This window comes from Bubalus bubalis, chromosome 3, assembly GCF_019923935.1.
Source record: "Bubalus bubalis isolate 160015118507 breed Murrah chromosome 3, NDDB_SH_1, whole genome shotgun sequence".
Lineage (NCBI taxonomy): Eukaryota > Metazoa > Chordata > Mammalia > Artiodactyla > Bovidae > Bubalus > Bubalus bubalis.
In genome coordinates, this window is record NC_059159.1 from 157,270,252 (window position 1) to 157,295,568 (window position 25,317).

At 40.0% G+C, this 25,317-nt stretch overlaps 1 protein-coding gene across 3 annotated transcripts in view; it reads left to right on the top strand.

Annotated features, from left to right (window-relative positions):
* Positions 1–546: 546 nt before the first annotated feature.
* TMEM38B (transmembrane protein 38B) overlaps positions 547–25,317 on the top strand; it is a 69,051-nt gene continuing 44,280 nt past the window's right edge. Inside the window, exons 1-3 of one of the 3 annotated variants that reach the window (XM_025282174.3) lie at positions 547–872; positions 21,828–21,984; positions 24,186–24,249. In XM_025282174.3, coding sequence (XP_025137959.1) covers positions 761–872; positions 21,828–21,984; positions 24,186–24,249 — 333 coding nt within the window. In that variant the 5' untranslated portion in view covers positions 547–760. The remainder of the gene's footprint in view (positions 873–21,827; positions 21,985–24,185; positions 24,250–25,317) is intronic. The other 2 variants (XM_025282172.3, XM_006058857.4) reach the window with 2 other exon arrangements.

Here is a 25,317-nt window from a genome sequence, read left to right on the forward strand (position 1 = left end):
ACTCCTGGATGGGGAAGATCCCCTGGAGGAGGGCTGGTGACCCACGCCTGTATTCTTGCCTGGAGAATCCCATGGCCAGAGAAGCCTGGTGGGCTCCGGTTAATGGGGTCACATACAGTCGGATACGACTGAAGTGACTTAGCACGCACAACTCTGAGCGTCTCCTCTTGTGGACTGCGTTTATCCAAAATTATAGAACGTTATACTAAAAAGGCTGAATAAAATGTATGTAAACTAAACCTTTAAAAAAAAGCTGCCTTAAAAAAAAATTGTAAAGGATCCCAGAGTCCTGAGACTTTTTGTGGCTTTAATTTATCAGTATTTAGCATATTAGAAATAACTAAGCAACATTTTAAATAGTTCTTTATTCGTTTAAAAAAAACAAACGAATTAAATGTTGACAGAAATAAAGCATTTTTTATTCATTACTTATGTTGCATTCATCTGCCTATTCTCCAGATCTGGCACAACCCCCTGCACCGAGAAGATGCTGGACCCTTATTAGGAGAACAATGTTCGGCTGTGGCGGGGGCAGCCGGCTCATCCCGCTCACCCGCCAACCGCCCGCGCGCCCGAGGCTCCCGAGACACGCGGCCCCGCCCCTCCGCGCGCCAGCCTCTCGAGCCAGGGCGCACGCGCAGGGCTCCCGGAGGCGCGTCGAGGAGCGCGCGGCCGTGGCCGTCCCCTCCCCCCACCCGTCGCCGCGCACGCCGGGAACCCGTCTCCGCGGCTGCTTCGGCTGCGGCGGTCGGTAGTCGCGATGGAGTCTCCGTGGAATGAGCTGACTCTTGCGTTTTCTCGCACTTCCATGTTCCCCTTTTTTGATATCGCCCACTACCTGGTGTCAGTGATGGCGTTGAAGCATCAGCCGGGTGAGTGTTGGGCGCCGAGGATCGTCCCCCTCAGGGACCACTCACCGCGGGGACGGCCTGAGCTGGGTGAGCGGCCGAGCTGCCTCGCTCCGGGAGTCCTGTAGTCAAGCTAGAGGGGCGCAGGGGAGAGGGGGCCCGTCCGACCGCCGTATAGAAGGGGAAGCTGAGGCCGCGGAGGAAGGTGGCCCCGGACCCCGCCAAAGGAGTTACGGGGGAGAGTGCGGGGCCGTCCCACTGCCGCGGGCGGGACTGACGGGACAGGTGACAGGGCGGCCGCAGCCACTTTTGGCAGTTCAGCTCTGCCCTCGTTCGCCCTGGGGTGGCGCCGTCTCGCGGCGGTGCCCCCTCTTCCTTGGGAAATATTTTAAAAGGACCTGGGAACCGAGCTCCCGCAGATAGCGGGTCTGACTTCGTCGCTTGGACTAGTAACTGGTTCTGGACTGCTCTCCGGTTGTGAAAGTTGTGTAAACACTGAAATAAAAAGCCTCAAGTAGGCACCCCCTACATTCCCCGTAACGCACAGGTCTCCCACCTTGCTTAGCATGTTAGACGCAGAGATTGCTGAGAGGAGAGTGGATTCCCATTGCGGGTCATATGAGTGACATTGCACAAGGAGAGCCGTTTGGTGTAGTTTCACTGCCAGTAGAATGGGGATGTGGTCTTAAAACAGTTTTGAGTTCCTTTAAGTGTGCATACAGGGAGCAATGTTTATTTTTTCTTGTGTTTTTCATTCAGGATATGTTTGCTCCTGTATTGCTTGACTTTTGCAGTTGTTTTGCCTGCCTTTTCGTTTTGTGCTCTCTTCTTTTTTCCGGAGGTTAGGTGTTTTCTTTGCCTTACTTTCTCCATGTTTATGCTGCCTTTGATGTGCCTTGTCCTACAGTCAGTGAGTGAAGGCTCCAGGATGATGCTGTGCCTCTTATGGGCTGATTTTTCTTTTTAAAACATTTTAAAATTAATTTTAAAAATTTTGGCCGAACCAGCATGGCATGTGGGATCTTAGTTCCCCAAACAGGGATGGAACCCACACCCCCTGCATTTTGAAGCCTGGACTCCTAACCACTGGACCACTAGGGAAGTCTCTGGTAGTTTTTTTTTTTTTTTTTTTTTAACTCATGGACCTCTGAAATGTTTTTAATTTAAATTGAGATTGGTAGCTCAGTCTAAATCATTGTTTGATAGAAGTTTTGACCTGGATAAAGGGAATATTAGTATATTAAATTGGAATGGATAATCATAAGAGACACTTTACATGATTTGAAAATAAATATATTTTATCACTTTACCGTATTTAATACTTGATCTTTTCTTATATAGGTTAGATCAAAGGTTCTCCAAGTATGGTCCAGGAGCCCTGGGGTTCCTGACATTTCCAGCTGAAAATTATTTTTGTAATAATATGCACGTGTTGTCTTTTCACACTCATTTTCTTACAAGTGTACAGTGGAGTTTTCCGGAGGCCAAATGACCTTTCATACTGTAACAGGTTGAATGCAGAAGCAGGTATGAGAATCCAGCTGATTCCTATTTGAAGGCAGACATTAAAGAGATTGACTCAAAAAATGTGACTTTTCTCACTAAATATTTTTTGCTTTGGAAAATAGTTATTTTTCATGAAGAATACATTATTTGTTAACATTCAGTGCATTTATTATTTAAAAAATGAATACATAAAAAACTATTTAGAGATTTTCTCATTTAAAATTTTTTTGATAGTTTTATTTATTTATTTTTGGGTATGCTTGGTCTTTATTGCTGCATGAGCTTTCTCTAGTTGCAGCAACCCGGGGCTACTCTCCAGTTGCAGTGTGGGTTTCTCTGCAGTTACTGCTCTCGTTGCAGAGCACAGGCTGTAGCGCTCAAGGGCTTCAGTAGTTGTGGCTCCCAGGCTCTAGAGCACAGTTTCAATAGTTGTGGCAAATGGGCTTAGATGCTCTGCAGCATGTGGGATCTTCCCTGATGAGGGATCAACCTGTGTTTCCTGGATTGGTAAGCAAATTCTTCATCACTGAGCAACCAGGGAATCCCTGATTTTTCTCATTTATAATTTCTAATATGCTAGATATTGATACCTTGAATAAACAGAAGCTCTTTGGGATTTTCAAGAATTTTTTTTTTGAGTCAGACTTTTGGAAAGTTTAATTTACATATATTCACTCCTTTAAATATAAAATTCTGTTATTTTGGACAAACATACAGTCATGTACCTACCACCACAGTCAAGATATAGAACAGTTTCATCATCCATCCCAGATTCCTTCCTACCCCTTTATAGTCAGCCCTCCCCAAACCCCTGGCAACCATTCATCTACTCACTATTTTGGGGGGCTGTAGAGGAGTCCTGCGGAGAAGGCGATGGCACCCCACTCCAGTGCTCTTGCCTGGAAAATCCCATGGACAGAGGAGCCTGGTGGGCTGCAGTCCATGGGATCGCACAGAGTCGGACACGACTGAAGCAACTTAACACAGAGGAGTCCTGAAACCAAAATCTTTAAGGACCACTGGACTAACTGGACACTGATACAGTATTCCACCTGGTGTAAAAATGTTATATTCTAGTACTAGTACTTGTGAACATATAAAAAGTATAGAATTCACACTAGCGTGTGAGATGAGTGCAATTTGTGTCGTAGTTTGAACGTTCTTTGGCATTGTCTTTCTTTGGGATTGGAATAAAAACTGACCTTTTCCAGTCCTGTGGCCTCTGCTGAGTTTTCCAAATTTGCTGACGAATTGAATGCAGCACTTTAACAACATTATCTTTTAGGATTAGAAATAGCTCACCTGGAATTCCATCACCTCCACTAGCTTTGTCTTAGTAATGCTTCCTGAGGCCCACTTGACTTCACACTCCAGGATGTCTGGCTCTAGGTGAGTGATCACACCATTGTGGTTATCTGGGTCATTAAGACCTTTTCTGTACAGTTCTTCTGTGTATTCTTGCCACCTCTTCTTAATATCTTTCTTTTGCTTCTGTTAGGTCCATACTGTTTCTGTCCTTTAGTGTTTCCATCTTTGCATGAAATATTCCCTTGTAAGTTTCATTGAGTTACACAAAACTGTGATCCACATGATCATTTTGGTTAGCATGAGGGCGATGTAGAAGGACGTGCACTCATCTGCTGTGAGTATTTGGGAGTGTCTGGCAGAGGCTTGGGTTGACAGCGGCCTGCTGTGAAGTCAGAGGCACTGGCAGCAGCAGTCCTGGGAGGTGCAGCATGCTGCCATAAGTCCTTTTGGAGAAGATTGGTATTACCCCTTTAGTTTTGACTAATAGTATAGGGTTTTTTTTCATTTATTTTTTCTGTTTTCCTGGGTATCTTATTGGGCTTCCCTGGTGACTCAGCTGGTAAAGAATCTGCCTGCAATGAAGGAGACCTGGGTTCACTCCCTGGGTTGTGAAGATCCCCTGGAAAACGATGATGCTGTGAAAGTGCTGCACTCAATATGTCAGCAAATTTGGAAGACTCAGCAGTGGCCACAGGACTGGAAAAAGTCAGTTTTCATTCCAATCCCAAAGAAAGGTAATGCCAAAGAATTCTCAAACTACCACACAATTGCATTCATCTTACATGCTAGTAAAGTAATGCTCAAAATTCTCCAAGCCAGGCTTCAGCAATACATGAACCGTGAATTTCCAGATGTTCAAGCTGGTTTTAGAAAAGACAGAGGAGCCAGAGATCAAATTGCCAACATCCACTGGATCATTGAAAAAGCAAGAGAGTTCCAGAAAAACATCTATTTCTGCTTTATTGACTATGCCAAAGCCTTTGACTGTGTGGATCCCAATAAACTGTGGAAAATTCTTCAAGAGATGGGAATACCAGACCACCTGACCTGCCTCTTGAGAAACCTGTATGCAGGTCAGGAAGCAACAGTTAGAACTGGACATGGAACAACAGACTGGTTCCAAATAGGAAAAGGAGTACATCAAGGCTGTATATTGTCACCCTGCTTATTTAACGTATATGCAGAGTACATCATGAGAAACGCTGGGCTGGAAGAAGCACAAGCTAGAATCAAGATTGCTGGGAGAAATCTCAATAACCTCAGATATGCAGATGACACCACCCTCATGGCAGAAAGTGAAGAGGAACTCAAAAGCCTCTTGATGAAAGTGAAAGAGGAGAGTGAAAAAGTTGGCTTAAAGCTCAACATTCAGAAAACGAAGATCATGGCATCTGGTCCCATCACTTCATGGGAAATAGATGGGGAAACAGTGGAAACAGTGTCAGGCTTTATTTTTCTGGGCTCCAAAATCACTGCAGATGGTGATTGCAGCCATGAAATTAAAAGACACTTGCTCCTTGGAAGGAAAGTTATGACCAACCTAGATAGCATGTTGAAAAGCAGAAGCATTACTTTGTCAACAAAGGTTCGTCTAATCAAGGCTATGGTTTTTCCAGTAGCCCTCTATGGACGTGAGAGTTGGACTATAAAGAAAGCTGAGCACTGCAGAATTGATGCTTTTGAACTGTAGTGTTGGAGAAGACTCTTGAGAGTCCCTTGGACTGCAAGGAGATCCAACCAGTCCATTCCAAAGGAGATCAGTCCTGGAGTGTTCATTGGTAGGACTGATGTTGAAGCTGAAACTCCAGTACTTTGGCCACCTGATGCAGAGAGCTGACTCATTTGAAAAGACCCTGATTCTGGGAAAGATTGAGGGCAGGGGAGAAGGGGACGACAGAGGATGAGATGGTTGGATGGCATCACTGACACAATGGACATGGGTTTGAGTGAACTCTGGGAGTTGGTGATGAACAGGAATGCCTGGTGTGGTGCGGTTCATGGGGTCTCAAAGAGTTGGACACGACTGAGCGACTGAACTGACCTGAACTGAACCCACTCCAGTGTTCTGGCCTGGAGAATTCCATGGACTGTATAGCCCATGAGGTTGCAAAGAGTCGGGTATTTTATTAGGAAGTTGGAAAATGCTGTTTTAGGAGCTGTTTGTTAGAAACCATTTTTGCAGAATATTTTTGTCACTAACTTTAATTTCTTATGCTTTTAATCTGTCCTCTTTTTTTCTTATTTAAATTTTCATTAAAATAAGCACATTTCTTCAATCCTGCACTGATATTGATCTGAAATTACTCAGATTGCTATTTTCTGTTAGACATCCTGAATATTTAATCTACAATGATTTTTACTTGATTTTTCAGACAAAATCTCTTATAATTTTTTTAATTCTCTGACCACTATTTTGCTAACTTCCCTCAAATCATATGTAATTCATTAAGCAGCTATTCAATTTATTAGGTACTATGTTAGATGTTGAGGATACTAGAATGAAAGATGTTCTTACATCCCTAGAAGAACTTGATTGTGCTGTTGTCATTGTCATCTTTTCCCCTTCCCCTGCTCATCCTCCCTTTCCTACTCTTTCCTTACAGTGTCACATAAGGTTGTAGTACCTTTCTTTTTTTTTTAATATTTACTTTATTTTTGGCTGCACTGGGTCTCTGTTACTGTGCGCTGACTTTCTCTAGTTGCAGAGAGTGGAGGCTACTGTCCAGTAGCAGTGTGTAGGCTTCTCCTTGCAATGGCTTCTCTTGTTTTAGAGCACAGGCTCTAGGCCTGTGGACTTCAGTAATTGTAGCACATGGGCTACATTGTGATGCACAGGCTTAGTTGCCCCACAGCATGTGAGAGCTTCCCAAACCAGGGGTCGAACCCATGTCGTTTGCATTGGCAGGTGGATTCTTAACCACTGGACCCCCAGGGAAGCCCCTACGACTGCCTTTCTTACACAATAACAATATTCATTTCTGATAACATGCAAAACATTTCAGTATCTTAATTCTAATCCTCATATATCTCTTTAGGTAGGTAGTATCGAACTCATTTTACAGATGAGGAATACTTTTATAGGAATGAAATAACTTTACTTGGCTCAGAGGTTAAAGCATCTGCCTGCATTATGGGAGACCTGGGTTCAATCCCTGGGTCAGGAATATTCCACTGGAGACAGAAATGGCAACCCACTCCAGTATTTTTGCCTGGAGAATCCCATGGATGGAGGATCCTGGTGGGCTACAGTCCATGGGGACACAAAGAGTCAGACATGACTGAGTGACTTAACTTTTCTTTCTTTCTTTCTAAGTCACATAGTTTAGTTAATTATAGAGCTAGTTCTTGGGCTCATTTCAAAGTTCTTAACTTTTCTCTAACTCTCTCTTTGCAGATTCTGGTTTCTCAACATTTAACCATTTCTCAATAAGTTGTCATTTGACATGGTTGTTTTCTCCCATGGTTGTGGTGGTTTCTACATCACCAATCAGTTTCTCATTTGCTTTCAGGAATTAAATCCAGAAATAATGTTTGTCGTTGTTCCTTCACATAATCTGTGAGAGATGAAAAGATAAATAAGATAGGAATTTATCAGTTTTTAGGATTCTGGGAAGGTGGCAGCATAATTTTGCTATCTTTATGAATTCCCATGTAAAAACATGCAGAAAAGTGCAAAAATAATTGTAAAGAACAGCTTAGTGAATTTTCAGAATACGCACAACTAAATTAAGCAACATTCAGAGAAAATAGAACATCTGTGATATCCTCAATAGAACATCCATGCCCCCTTTGTTATACCCTGCTTTATAAAGCCAGAGCAGATTCTGCCCAATGCGGGGTAGAAAAGGATGTTTCAGAAATGATAGTCCATAATTTACTTCTTTGAGTTCAGAGAATCTTACTTAAATATCTTTAATATTTTTTAATCTAAAGGAAAGTTAGAATATTTAAGTGACTTGACCAAATATTAATCAAGAAGTGTTCTGTAGTAGAAAGAGTTCATAAAGTCAGAAGTCAGAAGACCAGTGTTTAGTTCAAACTCTACCACTGTCGAGGTAGCTTGGGATGAGAACTTAAAACTCAGTAGCTTATGCAGTGAGTGAGCTGGACCAGAACACCAGCTGAGCAGTGTGTCCTCCTCAGGAATCTCAGTTTTGACTCTAAAAAGCGCTTTGTCCAAGCTTCTAAGTTTTAATAATTTGAGCCTATCCTTTGTTCCCCCAGGAGTGGTAATATATTTCTGTATTTATACCTCTATGACACCACAGTATTTACTTTTTACCTTTTCAGATCTTTTGATTTTGTGCCCACTTCTTTATATTAAGTTCTCTTTATATTTTCTGTTTCCTGACTGGACTCTGACTGGTGCAGAAACTTAAGGGTAAGGTTTAACTTCATGCTTGCTGGTTGTCATTATGTTGTGTTAAAATAGCTAAAGTGCTGGCTACTACCTGTTTGTAGATCCAGTCAGCATAATGCCTTCAGTGTAGTGGGCAGTTGTGACGTTCTGTGGACTCTTAGTAAGATCAAAGTCTCTGTGGACTTTTTTGGAGAGCAGGAGCATTGACAGAAATCTGTGACAAGAGTGTGATAGTGTACTGTTAAACTTGCCAGGTAAAAGCAAAGTGCTTTTGGGATTCTTTGCAAATTAATATGGAGAAAAAAGCATTTCTTTACCAGGTTACAGGGATTAATACTAATTTGTTCCAGTAAAAATACTGTATTTTGAATACCAGCTGCAGTTGGAGTTACTACCTGTCTGCATTTATTTATAATTCAGTTATTTTTCAAGACCCATCTGCTTTTCACATAGTCTAAACAGACAAGTTGTTAAATGGAATGTGATAGCTATCATCATCTTTCATGTTTTTTGATCATGGCACTCATCTCTAATACTGCTTTTTAAAAATATCTTGATGAGAAGGAGAAGAAACTCTAGTGGCTTCTACTTGATTGTGCGTGTGTGCTCAGTTGCTCAATTGTGTCCTAGTCTTTGCAACTCTGTGGACTATAGCCCGCCATGCTCCTCTCTGTCCATGGAATTTTCCAGGCAAGAGTACTGGAGTGGGTTGTAATTTCTTCCTCCAAGGGATCTTCCCCAGGGATCGAACTTATGTCTCCTGCATTGATGTATACTTGAAAGTCACTTAGTCATGTCCAACTCTTTGGGACCCCATGGACTATATAGTCCATGGAATTCTCCAGGCCAGAATACTGGAGTGGGTAACCTTTCCCTTCTCCAGGGGATCGTCCCAACCCAGGGATCGAACTCAGGTCTCCTACATTGCAGGCAGATTCTTTATCAGTTGAGCCACAAGGGAAGCCCAAGAATACTGGAGTGAGTAACCTTTCCCTTCTCCAAGGGATCTTTCTGACCCAGGAATCGAACTGGGTTCTCCTGGTATGAGAAAGACCCTCCCTTCAACTCTTTTTTCTTTTCTTTTTTGGTCTAATAAAACCTTAGTTTCATTGATTTAAGACCGTTGGGGTTACAAGTACCTTTTCAGTGCTGTGATGTGTCACTCTCATCCCAGCCTTGCAGTAAGAACTCAAAAGAATTATATCTTGGGCTCAGAGAATTGAGTCAGAAGTAGCCCAAGAGTTGCATTTTCCTGGCCTCTTTTCTCTGTTGTTCTCTGATTCTTTACCAACTGAACTATCAGGGTAGTGGATTCTTTACCACTGAGCCACCAGCGAAGCCCTGTGCTTGATCATTCCTACCATAATGATTCTTACTCTGTGGATTAGAGAATCAATATGGTGAGTGTGCCAGTTGCTAAGTATGTCTGTTCTAGTTACACAGTGGGGAACTGGGGGACAGGGTGAATCTGTGGATTTACTTGGCCCACTATGATTTAATCTGAAACTCCTTAAATTGTGTCACAGATAATCTGTAAACCTCTGTTGCCTACATGATTATTTTTAAATAATTTTGATGAAAAAATGTACTTGAGGCATATAAGATATATTATGTTACTTTTTCTTTTTTTTTAAAAGAGATAAATCTATAAATGGGAAAGACTAGGACAGTTTAATATGCAATTTAAAAATACTGAACATCTGGCGATAAGGCTTTAAGATGGCTAGAACATTCCCCTGCTCTCTGGAAGTCACATCAACTACCAGCAAGCTTAATGATGTTTGAAAATAGCTACAGTGCAACTAATTCTTAAAAATAGAGATATATTAGACTGAGTATTTTACTGGAGTAAAATTAGACTGAGAATATCAAAATAAAGAAATCATGTGTGCAGTACATTAAAAAATGTCCTCCTAAGCTTTGTTTTAACCGAGTTAATAAAACTATTTTAAACATAGTCTAATAATTCATTTGGCCACAGAATGGGATTATTTTGTGGGTGTGATTTTAAGTGAATTTAACAGAATAAAATGTGACTTTATTTCTCAGCTTTCATTTCATAATGAAACTATTTTGATGTTAAAGTCCTTTGGTGGTTGTATGTTTAAATGTCTTATACTTTGAATTAGATTCAGGTTTCAGTGTGACAAATTTTGCTAAGAGTTTGGGGGAAATAATTCTACTGATAATGTATCACAAACATCTTAAGGTAGGACAGATAATTTTTTTTTCTCTTTTGAATGTCAGTATGTTAAAAATAATGTGTCTAACATAGCTTATTTCTTAGCTAAAAGGATACACCTTTGTTAAAAACTGAGGAGAAATTAGCGATATAGTAACATTTTTTCTCCTAAAAATTATTTATATGCCCTAAAGATACACAGCTGTTTCTTTTTTTTCCTGTATTTTCTTTTTCTTTGTAAGCTAAATTTTGAAAGCATTATATTTTTATTTTGGCCATGTCATGTGGCATGCAGGATCCCCTGACCATTGATCAAATCTGCACCCCTTGCAGTAGAAGCACAGTGTTAGCCACTGGACCACCAGGAAAGTCCTTGTATTTTCATAGTTTAAGTTCACATTAAACTAACTCTGGTGCCAGTAGGGTATATATATACAAAGGAACATAATACCCAAATACTTTATTGTGAGATTGTCTCATGGTGAAAAATGTATTACCACAATGTTTGTACTGAAGAAAGATTTAAAGAAAAACCTGTTTGAGTTAGAGAAATTTTTCTGGCTGACATAATTTTGAAAATTAGGCATAAAAGACTGGTATGAGAAAGACCCTCCCTTCAACTCTTTTTTCTTTTTTGGTCTAATAAAACCTTAGTTTCATTGATTTAAGACCGTTGGGGTTACAAGTACCTTTTCAGTGCCGTGATGTGTCACTCTCATCCCAGCCTTGCAGTAAGAACTCAAAAGAATTATATCTTGGGCTCAGAGAATTAAGTCAGAAGCAGCCCAGGAGTTGCATTTTCCTGGCTGCTTTTCTCTGTTGTCAGTAATCAACCCATCAGCACTTAAATCAACACGGTGTTGGACGTGTACTGGGTAGTATATATGTGTTTTTATGCATATTCTCTCATTTTAAATTCTTATAAGTTATGTATTATTTTCACTTTATGAAACTTGAAGTTTAAGCAAAGACAGGTTAAAGGTCCTACAAAGAGTCACAGAACTGGTACATAATTACAGCTGTCTCTCTTTGTGACTTATGATAAAACTAAGGGACACTAATGGTAGTAAAATTGTCATTCTTATATTTTTGAAATATTGCATATACATTTTTCTGTAGTACAGTAAACATTTATAGAGCATCTACTCTATACAAAGTTTCATAAGTGTCTCAAGGGGTAAGAGTCTTACAGTGGAACTAACATTTGTGAACAAATCTAGAAAATGATATGTTTCAGCAGGAAAGGATAAAATACTGGTAAGTTGAGGGAAAAGGAAAGTTATTTTGACAGACTAAACTGGAAATGAATATTACATGAGTAAATAATTTATGTGAAAGCATCAAATATAGTTAACTTGATTTGGATTGTTTTAATAGTCAAAGGAAAATGTTTTGGATCTCTTTGAATTTGTCTCCAGTGGTCCCCTAACCATTTTGGCACCAGGAACTGGTTTCATGGAAGACAATTTTTCCTTGGATTGGGGTGCAGGGGGATGGTTTCCAGATGATTCAAGCAAATTGCATTTACTGTGCACTTTTTTCTATTATTTCTTATTTAGCTCCACCTCAGATCTCAGACATTAATTAGATCCTGAAGGTTGGAGACCTCTGGTCTAAGCCAAATTGTTAGTGTCAAATGGATGATAGTAATGGGGATAGAGACATATTTCCTAATAGTATATTTACCAAAAGTAATCATTTATTTTGGAATGTGCCTTCATAGTACTGTGCAGTGATGGACCCATTGTATTAATAGCTCTCATCAGTTAAGAGCTCCCATTTCCAGAATGTGTCTGCAGAGCTAATCTGGGTATATCTGAGAGAGGAAGACACACACAAGGCAAGGTTGAGGGAGAAGAAGGTCTTGAGGGGGAGAAGGAGTGTATATGTGTAAATAAGCATAGGAAAAAAGACTCGAAGTTGTCACTATAGAAAATGAGTATGATTAAAGAGTAGAAGTAGAGAAGAAAGGGTAATTTTATTTCTGTTTACTTCCATAGTATCTCTCTTCCCAAGTGACGCTAGTAGTAAAGAACCTGCCTGCCAATGCAGGAGTTGTAAGAGACTTGGGCTCAATCCCTGGGTTGGGAGGATCCCTTGCAGTAAGAAATGGCAACCCACTCCAATATTCTTGCCTGGAGAATCCCATGGACAGAGGAGTCTGGCAGGCTGTGGTCCATGGAGTCACAAAGAGTCAGACATGACTGAAGAGACTTAGCACACACTTCTATGATAGTGATAGCTAATACTTGTTGCTTACTATCTGCTAGGTCCCCATTCTAAGTTTTTAAAATGTACTCACTCATAGTCAGTACATGGGGAAACAGTGGAAACAGTGAGAGACTTTATTTTGGGGGGCTCCAAAATCACTGCAGATGGTAACTGCAGCCATGAAATTAAAAGATGCTTACTCCTTGGAAGAAAAGTTGTGACCAACCTAGACAGCATATTAAAAGGCAGAGACATTACTTTGCCAACAAAGGTCTGTCTAGTCAAAGCTATGGGTTTTCCAGTAGTCATGTATGTGAGAGTTGGACTATAAAGAAACCTGAGCGCTGAAGAATTGATGCTTTTGAACTGTGGTGTTGGAGAACACTCTTGAGAGTTCGTTGGACTGCAAGGAGATCCAGCCAGTCCATCCTAAAGGAAATCAGTCCTGAATATTCATTGGAAGGACTGATATTGAAGCTGAAGCTCCAATAATGTGGCCACCTGATGTGAAGAATCGACTCATTAGAAAAGACCTTGATGCTGGGAAAGACTGAGGGCAGGAGGAGAAGGGGACGACAGAGGATGAGATGGTTGGATGGCATCATCGACTCAATGGACCTGAGTTAAGTAAACTCTAGGAGTTGATGATGGACAGGGAGGTCTGGTGTGCTGCAGTTTACGGGGTTGCAAAGAGCTGGACACGACTTAGCGACTGAAAAATAACTAGTCAAAAGCAAAAACTATAGACACTAAGATGCTGAAGTTCAGTTCTGGCTCCATCTCTTCATTCTTTCTGTAATTATTTCTCCACTGATTTCCAGTAGCAATTGGGCATCTACCTACCTGGGGAGTTTACCATTCAGTGTTGTATCTTTTTGCCTTTTCATACTGTTCATGGAGTTTTCAAGTCAAGAATACTGAAGTGGTTTGCCATTCTCTTCTCCAGTGGACCACATTTTGTCAGAACTCTCCACCATGACCCGTCCATCTTGGGTGGCCCTACATGGCATGGCTCATAATTTCATTGAGTTAGACAAGGCTGTGGTCCATGTGATCAGATTGGTTAGTTTCCTTTGATTGTGGTTTTCAGTCTGTCTGCCCTCTGATGGAGAAGGATAAGAGGCTTATGGAAGCTTCCTGATGGGAGAGACTGAGTGGGAAATTGGGTCTTATTCTGATGAGTGGGGCCATGTTCAGTAAATCTTGAATCCAATTTTCTGTTGATGGGTGTGGCTATGTTCCCTCCCTGTTATTTACCTGGGGCCAAACTATGGTGGGGCCAAGCCTATGCCCCAACCAGTAATGCTGAAGAAGCTGAAGTTGAACAGTTCTATGAAGACATACAAGACCTTTTAGAACTAACACCCAAAAAAGATGTCCTTTTCATGATAGGAGACTGGAATGCAAAAGTAGGAAGTCAAGAAACACCTGGAGTACAGGCAAATTTGACTTTGGAGTACGGAATGAAGCAGGGCAAAGGCTAATAAGAGTTTCGCCAAGAGAACGCACTGGTCATAGCAAACACCCTCTTCCAACAGCACAAGAGAAGACTCTACACATGGACATCACCAGATAGTCAACACCAAAATCAGATTGATTATATTCTTTGCAGCCAAAGATGGAGAAGCTCTATACAGTCAGCAAAAACAAGACTGGGAGCTGACTGTGGCTCAGATCATGAACTCCTTATTGCCAAATTTAGACTTAAATTGAAGAATGTAGGGAGAACCACTACACCATTCAGGTATGACCTAAATCAAATCCCTTATGATTATACAGTGGAAGCAAGAAATAGATTTAAGGGACTAGATCTGATAGACAGAGTACCTGATGAACTATGGACGGAAGTTCGTGACATTGTACAGGAGACAGATCAAGACCATCCCCAAGAAAAAGAAATGCAAAAAAGCAAAATGGCTGCCTGGGGAGGCCTTACAAATAGCTGTGAAAAGAAGAGAAGTGAAAAGCAAAGGAGAGAAAGATACAAGCATATGAATGCAGAGTTCCAAAGAATAGCAAGGAGAGATAAGAAAGCCTCAGCGATCAATGCAAAGAAATAGAGGAAAGCAACAGAATGGGAAAGACTAGAGATCTCTTCAAGAAAATTAGAGATACCAAGGGAACATTTCCTGCAAAGATGGGCTCGATAAAGGACAGAAATGGTATGGATCTAACAGAAGCAGTAGATATTAAGAAGAGGTGGCAAGAATACACAGAGGAACGGTACAAAAAATATCTTCACGACCCAGATAATCATGATGGTGTGACCACTCACCTAGAGCCAGACATCCTGGAATGTGAAGTCAAGTGGGCCTTAGAAAGCATCACTACAAACAAAGCTAGTGGAGGTGATGGAATTCCAGTTGAGCTATTTCAAATCCTGAAAGATGATGCTGTGAAAGTGCTGCACTCAATATGCCAGCAAATTTGGAAAACTCAGCAGTGGCCACAGGACTGGAAAAGGTCAGTTTTCATTCCAATCCCTAAGAAAGGCAATGCCACAGAATGCTCAAACTACTGCACAGTTGCACTCATGCTACTAACGTAATGCTCAAAATGCCAAGCCAGGCTTCAGCAATACGTGAACTGTGAACTTCCAGATGTTCAAGCTGGTTTTAGAAAAAACAGAGGAACCAGAGATCAAATTGCCAACATCCACTGGATCATTGAAAAAGCAAGAGAGTTCCAGAAAAACATCTATTTCTGTTTATTGACTATGCCAAAGCCTTTGACTGTGTTCAGTTCAGTCGCTCAGTTGTGTCTGACTCTTTGCGACCCCATGAATCACAGCACGCCAGGCCTCCCTGTCCATCACCAACTCCCGGAGTTCACTCAGACTCATGTCCATCGAGTCAGTGATGCCATCCAGCCATCTCATCCTCTGTCATCCCCTTCTCCTCCTGCCCCCAATCCCTCCCAGCATCAGAGTCTTTTCCAATGAGTCAACTCTTCTCATGAGGTGGCCAAAGTACTGGAGTTTCAGCGTTAGCATCATTCCTTCCAAAGAAATCCCAGGGCTGATCTCCTTCAGAATGGACTGGTTGGACCTCCTTGCAGTCCAAGGGACTCTCAAGAGTCTTCTCCAACACCACAGTTCAAAAGCATCAATTCTTTGGCGCTCAGCCTTCTTCATAGTCCAACTCTCACATCCATACATGACCACAGGAAAAACCATAGCCTTGACTAGATGGACCTTTGTTGGCAAAGTTAATGTCTCTGCTTTTCAATATGCTATCTAGTTGGTCATGACTTTCCTTCCAAGGAGTAAGCGTCTTTTACTTTCATGGCTGCAGTCACCATCTGCAGTGATTTTGGAGCCCCCAAAAATAAAAGTCTAGACTTGGATTACTGTGATATTGAATGGTTTGCCTTGGAAATGAACAGAGATCATTCTGTTGTTTTTGAGATTGCATCCATGTACTGCATTACGGACTCTTTTGTTGACCATGATGGCTTACTCCATTTCTTCTGAGGGATTTCTGTCCGCAGTAGTAGATATAATGGTCATCTGAGTTAAATAGACAGCAAAAGAGACACTGATGTATAGAACAGTCTTATGGACTCTGTGAGAGAGGGAGAGGGTGGGAAGATTTGGGAGAATGGCATTGAAACATGTAAAATATCATGTATGAAATGAGTTGCCAGTCCAGATTCGATGCACGATACTGGATGCTTGGGGCTGGTGCACTGGGACGACCCAGAGGGATAGAATGGGGAGGGAAGAGGGAGGAGGGTTCAGGATGAGGAACACATGTATACCTGTGGTGGATTCATTTTGATATTTGGCAAAACTAATACAATTATGTAAAGTTTAAAAATAAAATTAAAATAAATAAATAAAAAAAAGTCTTTCTACTTAAAAAAAAAAAAAATTCACCCATTCCAGTCCATTTGAGTTTGCTGATATCTAGAATGTCGACATTCACTCTTGCCATCTCTTGTTTGACCACTTCTAATTTGCCTTGATTCATGGACATTCCAGGTTCCTATGCAATATTGCTCTTTACAGCATCTGACCTTGCTTCTATCACCAGTCACATCCACAGCTGGGTATTGTTTTTGCTTTGGCTCCATCCCTTCATTCTTTCTGGAGTTATTTCTCCACTGATCTCCAGTAGCATATTGGGCACCTACTGACCTGGGGAGTTCCTCTTTCAGTATCCTGTCATTTTGCCTTTTCATACTGTTCATGGGGTTCTCAAGGCAAGAATACTGAAGTGGTTTGCCATTCCCTTCTCCAGTAGACCACATTCTGTCAGATCTGTCCACCATGACGCGCCTGTCTTGGGTTGCCCCATGGGCTTGGCTTAGTTTCACTGAGTTAGACAAGGCTGTGGTCCTAGTGTGATTAGATTGACTAGTTTCCTCTGAGTATGGTTTCAGTGTGTCTGCCCTCTGATGCCCTCTTGCAACACCCACCATCTTACTTTGGTTTCTCTTACCTTGGGCGTGGAGTATCTCTTCACAGCTGCTCCAGCAAAGTGTAGCCGCTACTCCTTACCTTGGATGAGGGGTATCTCCTCACCGCCGCCCTTCTTGACGTTCAACGTGAGGATCCCAATAAACTTTGGAAAACTCAGAAAGTGATGGGAATACCAGACCACGTGACCTGCCACTTGAGAAACCTATATGCAGGTCAGGAAGCAACAGTTAAAACTAGACATGGAACAACAGACTGGTTCCAAATAGGAAAAGGAGTACATCAAGGCTGTATATTGTCACTCTGCTTATTTAACTTATATGCAGAGTACATCATGAGAAACGCTGGACTGGAAGAAACACAAGCTGGAATCAAGATTGCTGGGAGAAATATCAATAACCTCCGATATGCAGATGACACCACCCTTATGGCAGAAAGTGAAGAAGAACTAAAAAGCCTCTTGATGAAAGTGAAAGTGGAGAGTGAAAAAGTTGGCTTAATGCTCAACATTCAGAAAACGAAGATCATGGCATCTGGTCCCATCACTTCATGGCAAATAAATGGGGAAACAGAAGGAACAGTGTCAGACTTTATTTTTCTGGGCTCCAGAATCACTGCAGATGGTGACTGCAGCCATGAAATTAAAAGATTCTTACTCCTTGGAAGGAAAGTTATGACCAACCTAGATAGCATATTGAAAAGCAGAGACATTACTTTGCCAACAAAGGTCCATCTAGTCAAGGCTATGGTTTCTCCAATAGTCATGTATGGATGTGAGAGTTGGACTGTGAAGAAAGCTGAGCACTGAAGAATTGATGCTTTTGATCTGTGGTGTTGAAGACTCTTGAGGGTCCCTTGGACTGCAAGGAGATCAGTCCTGGGTGTTCATTGGAAGGACTGATGCTAAAGCTGAAACTCCAGTACTTTGGCCATCTCATGTGAAGAGTTGACTCATTGGAAAAGACTCTGATGTTGGGAGGGAATGGGGGCAGGAGGAGAAGGGGACGACAGAGGATGAGATGGCTGGATGGCATCACCGACTCAATGGACATGAGTTTGAGTAAACTCCGGGAGTTGGTGATGGACAGGGAGGCCTGGCGTGCTGTGGTTCATGGGGTCGCAAAGAGTTGGACACGACTGAGCGACTGAACTGAAACTATGGTGGAAGTAATGAGGATAATGGTGACCTCTTTCAAAAGGTCCCATGCATGCACTGCTACGCTTGTGCCCTCAGCCCTGCAGCAGGCCGCAACCGACCCATGCCTCTGCCGGAGACTCCTGGACACTTATAGGCAAATCTGGGTCAGTCTGTTGTGGGGCCACTGATTCTTTCTCCTGGGTCCTGGTGCACACGAGGTTTTGTTTGTGCCCACCAAGAGTTTATTTCCCAGTCCTGTGTAAGTTTTGGCGGCTCTATGGTGGTGTTAATGGCGACCTCCTCCAAGAGGGCTTATGCCTACCCAGGTCTGTTGTACTCAGAGCCCCTGCCCCTGTGGCAGTCCACTGCTGACTCGTACCTCCACAGGAGACACTCACAGTTCTCTCTCAGGCTTTATGGGGACTCTGGAATTTGCCTTATTGGTTAAAAAATATTTTATCCTAGTATTTTGTTATATAGAGGTTAAAAAAATTTTTTTAACAAGTTGTCTTTTTATGACTGTGCTGGGTCTTCCTTGATGGGGGTGGGTTTTCTGGCATTGCAGTGAGTGGGGGCTATTCTCTAGGTGTGGTGCACGAGCTTCTCATTGAGGTGGCTGTGCTTTTTGCAGAGCATGGGCTCTGGGTCTCATCGGCTCAGTAGTTGTGGTGCACAGGCTTAGTTGCCCTGTGACGTGGAATCTTTGTGGACCAGGGATTGAACCCATGTCCCGTGCATTGGCGGGTAGAGTCTTAACCACTGGACCACCAGGTCACTGGACCACCAGGAAGTTCAGAAGTTTTAAATTTTGATGGTGTCAAACTTATAAATCTTTTTCTTCATGGCTTCCCCCCCCCCCCCCGTTCTTAGATTACTAGATTAAAAAAAAATGAATGTTAAAATTTTTATCAAGTGATTTTTTAATGTCTGTCTAAAGGCATCATCATGTTAATTTGTTAGTATAGTGAATGATTTTAATGAATTTGTGTTAAACCTTCCTTAAATTCTTTGGATAAAAATCTACCTGGTTATGATTTGTGATCCTTTTGAAAAACTACTAATTTTAATTTGTTATGGATATATTTGTGTACTGTATATGTTAAAATTATAGTGTGCCTTACAGTGTCTTCTTTTTTTTCTTCCCTCCTGCTTTTCCCTCCTCCCTTTTTCCTGACCCCCATCCTCCTTCCTCTCTCAGTCTCTCTTCTTTATTTTTCTTTACAGTTTTTTTTATGTTGGAGTTATGTTGTTTCACAGAATATATTAAGTTTTTCTAAACTCTATAATGGATATATAATATAAAAATGAGTAATAAGAAATTATTTGGTATTTGTCCATTAGTTTATCTGGGTCTAACACCTTTCCTAGGATAGATCTTGGACTACCCTGTAATTTTTTTTCATAGTTATTTGTGTGTTCAAGTTTCTACCTATTCTTAAGGGGATTTTGCAGTATATAGTTTTTTAGGAAAATTGTCCATTTCAATTTCCATTTCAACTATATGTTCACCTTTATTAGATTAAATGTTTTCTTATAATAAAAAAAATCTCAAATTATTTCCATTTTTTGCTTCTAATATTATACATTATTTTCATTCCTTCCCCTCTCCACACCCATTTTTCAGACTTACTGAACAATATTCTGTTTTATTTGTCTTTTCCAAGAAAAGCTTTGGGTTGGCTTTATTGCTTGCCTGTCTGTAGCATCTATTTAATTTCTATTTTCTTTTATTTTTTTTTTATTTTTTAAATTTTATTTTATTTTTAAACTTTACATAATTGTATTAGTTTTTCATTTTTATAATTTGCTTTTATTTTTCTGTCTGGGTAAAAAAAAGTTTTTGTATTGTTTCCTGTAATAATTTTGCTTATAGAAAGTTGCTGGACTAGGTCAAGGAACTCCCATGTACTTTACCCAGAATCACCAACTGACATTTAGCCCCATTTATTTAATTTTTCTCCCAGCTTTATTGACCTATAATTGACAAAATTATATATATTTAAAGTGTACAATGTGATGATTTGATATACATAGTACATTGTGTGGAGAAGGCAATGGCACCCCACTCCAGTACTCTTGCCTGGAAAATCCCATGGACGAAGGAGCCTGGTGGGCTGCAGTCCATGGGGTCGCTAAGAGTCGGGCACGACTGAGCGACTTCACTTTCACTTTTCACTTTCCTGCATTGGAGAAGGAAATGGCAACCCACTCCAGTGTTCTTGCCTGGAGAATCCCAGGGACGGGGTAGCCTGGTGGGCTGCCGTCTATGGGGTCGCACAGAGTCGGACACGACTGATGCGACTTAGCAGCAGCAGCACATTGTGAAGTACCACAATGAAGTGATTAACACGTTTATCATCTCACATAGTTACCTTTTGAGTGTGTGTATGTGTGTGTGTGGTGACAACACTTAAAATCTACTCTTTTAGCAAATTTCAAGGATATAATGTAGTATTATATAGTAGTATTAACTACAGTCATTATGCTGTATATTAGATCCCAAAACTTATTCATGTATGATTAAAAGTTTGTACCTTACCATTTCTCTGAATGTTTTTATCTCTGTAGAGTATTTTTGCAGAACCACTTGAGTGTAAATTGGAGCATTTTGCCCAGTTACTTTTGACTGCTTAAGTGTGTTGATTTTAAGAGTCACAATACAGTTACCAAAATCAGGAAGTTTTAACAGTGATACAATACTATTATTAAAGCCACAGTCCATGTTTAAATTTTATCAATTTGTTGTCCATAAAGTTCTTTTATAAATGTTCTTTCTCATTCTGAAATATGATCTAGGGAAATGAATTGCATTGCATTTGGTTGTCTCTTTAATGTCATTTAATCTGAAACATTTAATCAGCCTTTTTCGTGTGTGTTCTTAGACCTTTATGTTGTTAAAATATAGGCCAAGTGTTTGTTAGTTTTTTTTTTTTTTTTTTTTAGAATAGCCCTCAATTTGAGTTTGTATAATTAAACTAGTTGAGGTTATACATTTTTGGTATAGTAGAAATACTACAGTAGCAATGATGTGTCCTTAGTGCATAGTATCAGAGATCACTTGAAATTGTCTGTTTATAGTGATGTCTGCAAGGTTTGCCCAGTCTAAAGTTACTGTTTCTCTCTGTAATAAATAATCTGTTAGGAGACATTTGAGATGGTGTAAATACCTATTTCTCATCAGCCTTTCACCTCTGAGTTTATTTTGTCATTCTGTTTCAAGTCTGTCATATTGAAACTTTAGTTTTCCAGCTTTATTTTCTAAAGTACTTAAGATTATAAATTTTTCTTAATATATCACTTGGACATATTAACTGACGTACTTACAGTAGGTTTGGAAATGAAAGGAGACAGTAGATGGGGAGATTGTCTATATAATAATGTACTACTAGGAAACTGGCAATAAGATCCTGAAGTGAAGTTGCTCAGTCATGTCCGACTGTTTGCGACCCCATGGACTGTAGCCTACCAGGCTCCTCCGTCCATGGGATTTTCCAGGAAAGAGTACTGGAGTGGGTTGCCATTGCCTTCTCCAGGAGATCTTCCTGACCCAGGGATTGAACCTGGGTCTCCCTCATTGTAGGCAGTCACTTTACCATCTGAGCCACCAGGTAAGTCCAATAAGATCCTAAAGAGGTATTTTAAAGATTCCCCACGTCACCCATGTCTTAACAAAAGTTTCCAGTGTTGATTTAAATAACAGGAGATACAGTTTATGATGATCATGATTGTCATACTTACGAGTAATAGTAAGTTCTAGAAAATTATGAAATTAAGAAGTGTGTTTCTTTAGTGCCACTGGTACCTCAGGACTTGTTTAGTGTACAGTATCTCAAACATTTACTTTATCATTTCAGGAGCTGCAGCGCTGGCATGGAAAAATCCTCTGTCAAGCTGGTTTACTGCTATGCTCCACTGCTTTGGTGGAGGAATTTTATCCTGTGTACTGCTTGCAGAGCCTCCACTTAGGTTTCTTGCAAACAACACTAATATATTACTGGCATCTTCAATCTGGTAAGCTGTCATTGTGGTGAACTATTTAAAAAATTGTTCTGTAAATTGTTAGTAAATGGTATTTTTTTCTTTAAAAAATATTTTATGTTCTTAGAAATTAATACATTTGCAAGGGAAGGCACCCAAATTATGCCAAAGGTTTTAAATGCAAAGTATATCTCTTTCTCACCCTTCTCCCCTCTTCTCTCTCAGAGGTAGGTATTGTTACCATTTTCTTATGTCTCTTTAGTGGAAGCATTTCAAGTATGAAAGGACATCAAATATTTGACCCCCAAAAGTTGATCTTGTGAACCTAACCTATGCTCATAGTTATACAACTTAATAATCAAGAGTGTGACCAACTACACAAAAAGTCCAAGTGATTATGATATTTCTGTTAATTGTTCTTGTCATACTCTGATTTTTCAGAGCCTTATGAAATTTAACATTACTTTTGTTTTGAAGTGAAGAAAAAAACGTTAATAGGAATTGCTTTGGATTCTTGCAAATTAAACTTCAGTTATCTTTAAGAGGAGTGATCTTCCAAGTTAAAAAAAAGTATAGTACCAATCAGAGAGCTTTGTCAAACCTAAAGCAGAAACTTTTGATTAAAAATCAAATCAATGAAATATGTAACATTAGGAACATTTGAAGTCAATTTTTATTGTGATAAATTTTTTTTAATTTTTAAAAACTTATTTATTTTGCTGAGTTGGGTCTTAGTTGCAGCATGAGAGATCTTCATTGCATCTTGTGGGAGCTTTTTATTGTGGCACATGGATTCTCTAGTTGTGGCAGTTGGCCTTCTGTAATTTTGACACAGGGGCTTCAGTTACTCCATGGCTTGTGGGATCTTAGTTCCCTGACCAGGTATAGAACTACCTCCCCTGTATTGCAAGGCAGATTTTTAACCACTGGACCACCGGGGAAGTCCCTATTGTGGTAATTTTAAATATGTGCTCAGTTGCTAAGTGATGCCTGACTCTTTGCGACCCCATGGACTGTAGCCCACTAGTCTCAGACTTTGTCCATGGGATTTCCTAGGCTAGAATACCGGAGTGGATTGCCATTTCCTTCTCCATTTAAATATGTAACCAGTTATAAAAGGGGATATTATAAATAGTGGTAGCAATGGAAAAAATAGTGGGAACGTGTAGCCATAGAAACTGTTTGGAGTAGAACAGTAAGTTTGATAGCAAATACATATTGAGCTGTTACCATGTGTCAGCTAAAATTCTTTATATTCATTGTCATATCACAAGGGTCTAATGAAGTAGCTCCTATTATTTCCATTTGAAAAATAAGAAAACTGAGGCAAAGAGAAACTTCGCTGTTACTTTCATGTTTAGTAAGTGATTGAGCTAGGATCAAAACCAGGAAGCTTGCCTATAGAGCCCTGACACTTAACAACCACTGTCTCTCATTTATTTGCTTAACTATTTCTTTAAGTATAATCCTCCAGTTACTGTGTGTTTTAAAACACTTTCTCAAGGACTTTTATTTCTATAGCTATGTTTTAAAAGGATATTAACACTTTGGGGAATTTTTTTTTTTAATGTGTCTCGATGCTGAAACTATATGAAAGTAGGATATCCAGACTCTGACACTTTTCATCACTTTCACTTCTACTCCTGTATACTAACTACCCCTATTGCCTGGACAGTTGCTGTAGCTTCCTAAGTGGTCTAGCTGCTTCTTCCATTATCCCCCCCTGAGTCTTGTCTTTATTTTTGCTGCTGTTTATTAGTTGCTGTCGTATCCAGCTCTTTTCGACATAGTAGATAAAAGTGATTATTTAAAAATAATGTATTAGAACATATTACTTCTATGATCAGTATTTTCTTATCTTATTAAGAGGAAAATTCAAAACTCTTAGCGTACCCTGTAAGACTGTAAAATCTTCCTTTCCACTCTGTGTTGTAATGTCTTTCTAGTCTATTCTTGCTCAGTCTGTTCTAGTCACTTCGGCTTTGCCATTTTTTTTGAGCACAAAGATATTGCTCTATCTCAGTGCCCTTGTGCTTGCTCTCTTTTCTCTGCGATGTTTTTTTCCCAGGAGGCTCGTATTTTCTTTTTTTGGAGAGGTCTTCTCTAAAAAACATACCTCCTCTCCCGTGACTATCTCATCATACTTCTTTTTTTTCCTTCCTAGATTTATTACTGTCTGATATGTTATCTGTTTATTTCTTTTTATGATGGTTTGTCTCACTCCACTGGAATAGCAGCCTATCAGAGCAGGGACTTTGTTTTGTTGATTGTGTGCCAAGTACTACTGTTCCAGGCTCAGTAAGTACATTGCTAAAGGAATGGACTGCTTGTGTTACATGGGAGTTCTGTAATTGAGTGGCAAGAAATTACAGATCTTGATTAGTGGTTCATTAAATGAAATAAAATTGCTTGTCTATAAATATATACTTTCTTGGCTGAAATTATGTTAGAAATGGAAAATAAATGTATTTTTTGTAGTTAACTAATAGTATAGTATTTAGTTGTTAACTTGAAATCTTTTATTATTCCCATTTAATATAAGAGGAAATTGATGCTTGATATATTGATAAATGACAGGGTCTCAATTTCAAATTAGCATAATCTTAACCAAGAAGAACTTTCATTATAAACAATATGTGTTTTTTAATTTAAAAGTTTCAGTTAATATTGAGTAGGTGCAAAGGAATATTTATAATATATGCAGAGGACAAAGAATAATGACACAATAAAAACTTTTATATCCATTATTTACATTAAAAAAATATTCAGTTCAGTTCAGTTGCTCAGTCATGTCTGACTCTTTGTGACCCCATGAACTGCAGCATGCCAGGCCTCCCTGACCATCTGGAGTTTACTCAAACTCATATCCATTGAGTCGGTGATGCCATCCAATCATCTCATCCTCTGTTGTCTTATAAAAATATTTTATTAAAAGTAAAAATTCAGAAATCCAAGTATATCACCCAATGAATTATTGCTGTGTATATCCTTGAAACCATGACCCAAGTCAAGAAATAAAGAACTTTGTCATCTGTCCCAGAAGTTCCTTCTGGGTGTCACAGTCCAATCACTACTCCCTTTCCACCATAAATAAAAAAAGAAGAAAAGACTGACTATTTCCATTTTGAAATTCTCAGTTAGTTATCAGACGAAAAGTCATTAAGAGTGCTAACGTCAGCAAAAAAAAAAGCTTATCAGACATTTTGGGTCTCTCCTGGTCTTGCTAAATAAAGGGATCTAACCTGAATTTGATTTGGATTCTTTCTTCCAGAAGAAAGTACAAGATGAATCTTATATTAACTAGCAAGGAAGCTAATCAGTCTCAAGAGCCAATCTGAAGAAATTCCCCCTGGTCAATGAAGGGAC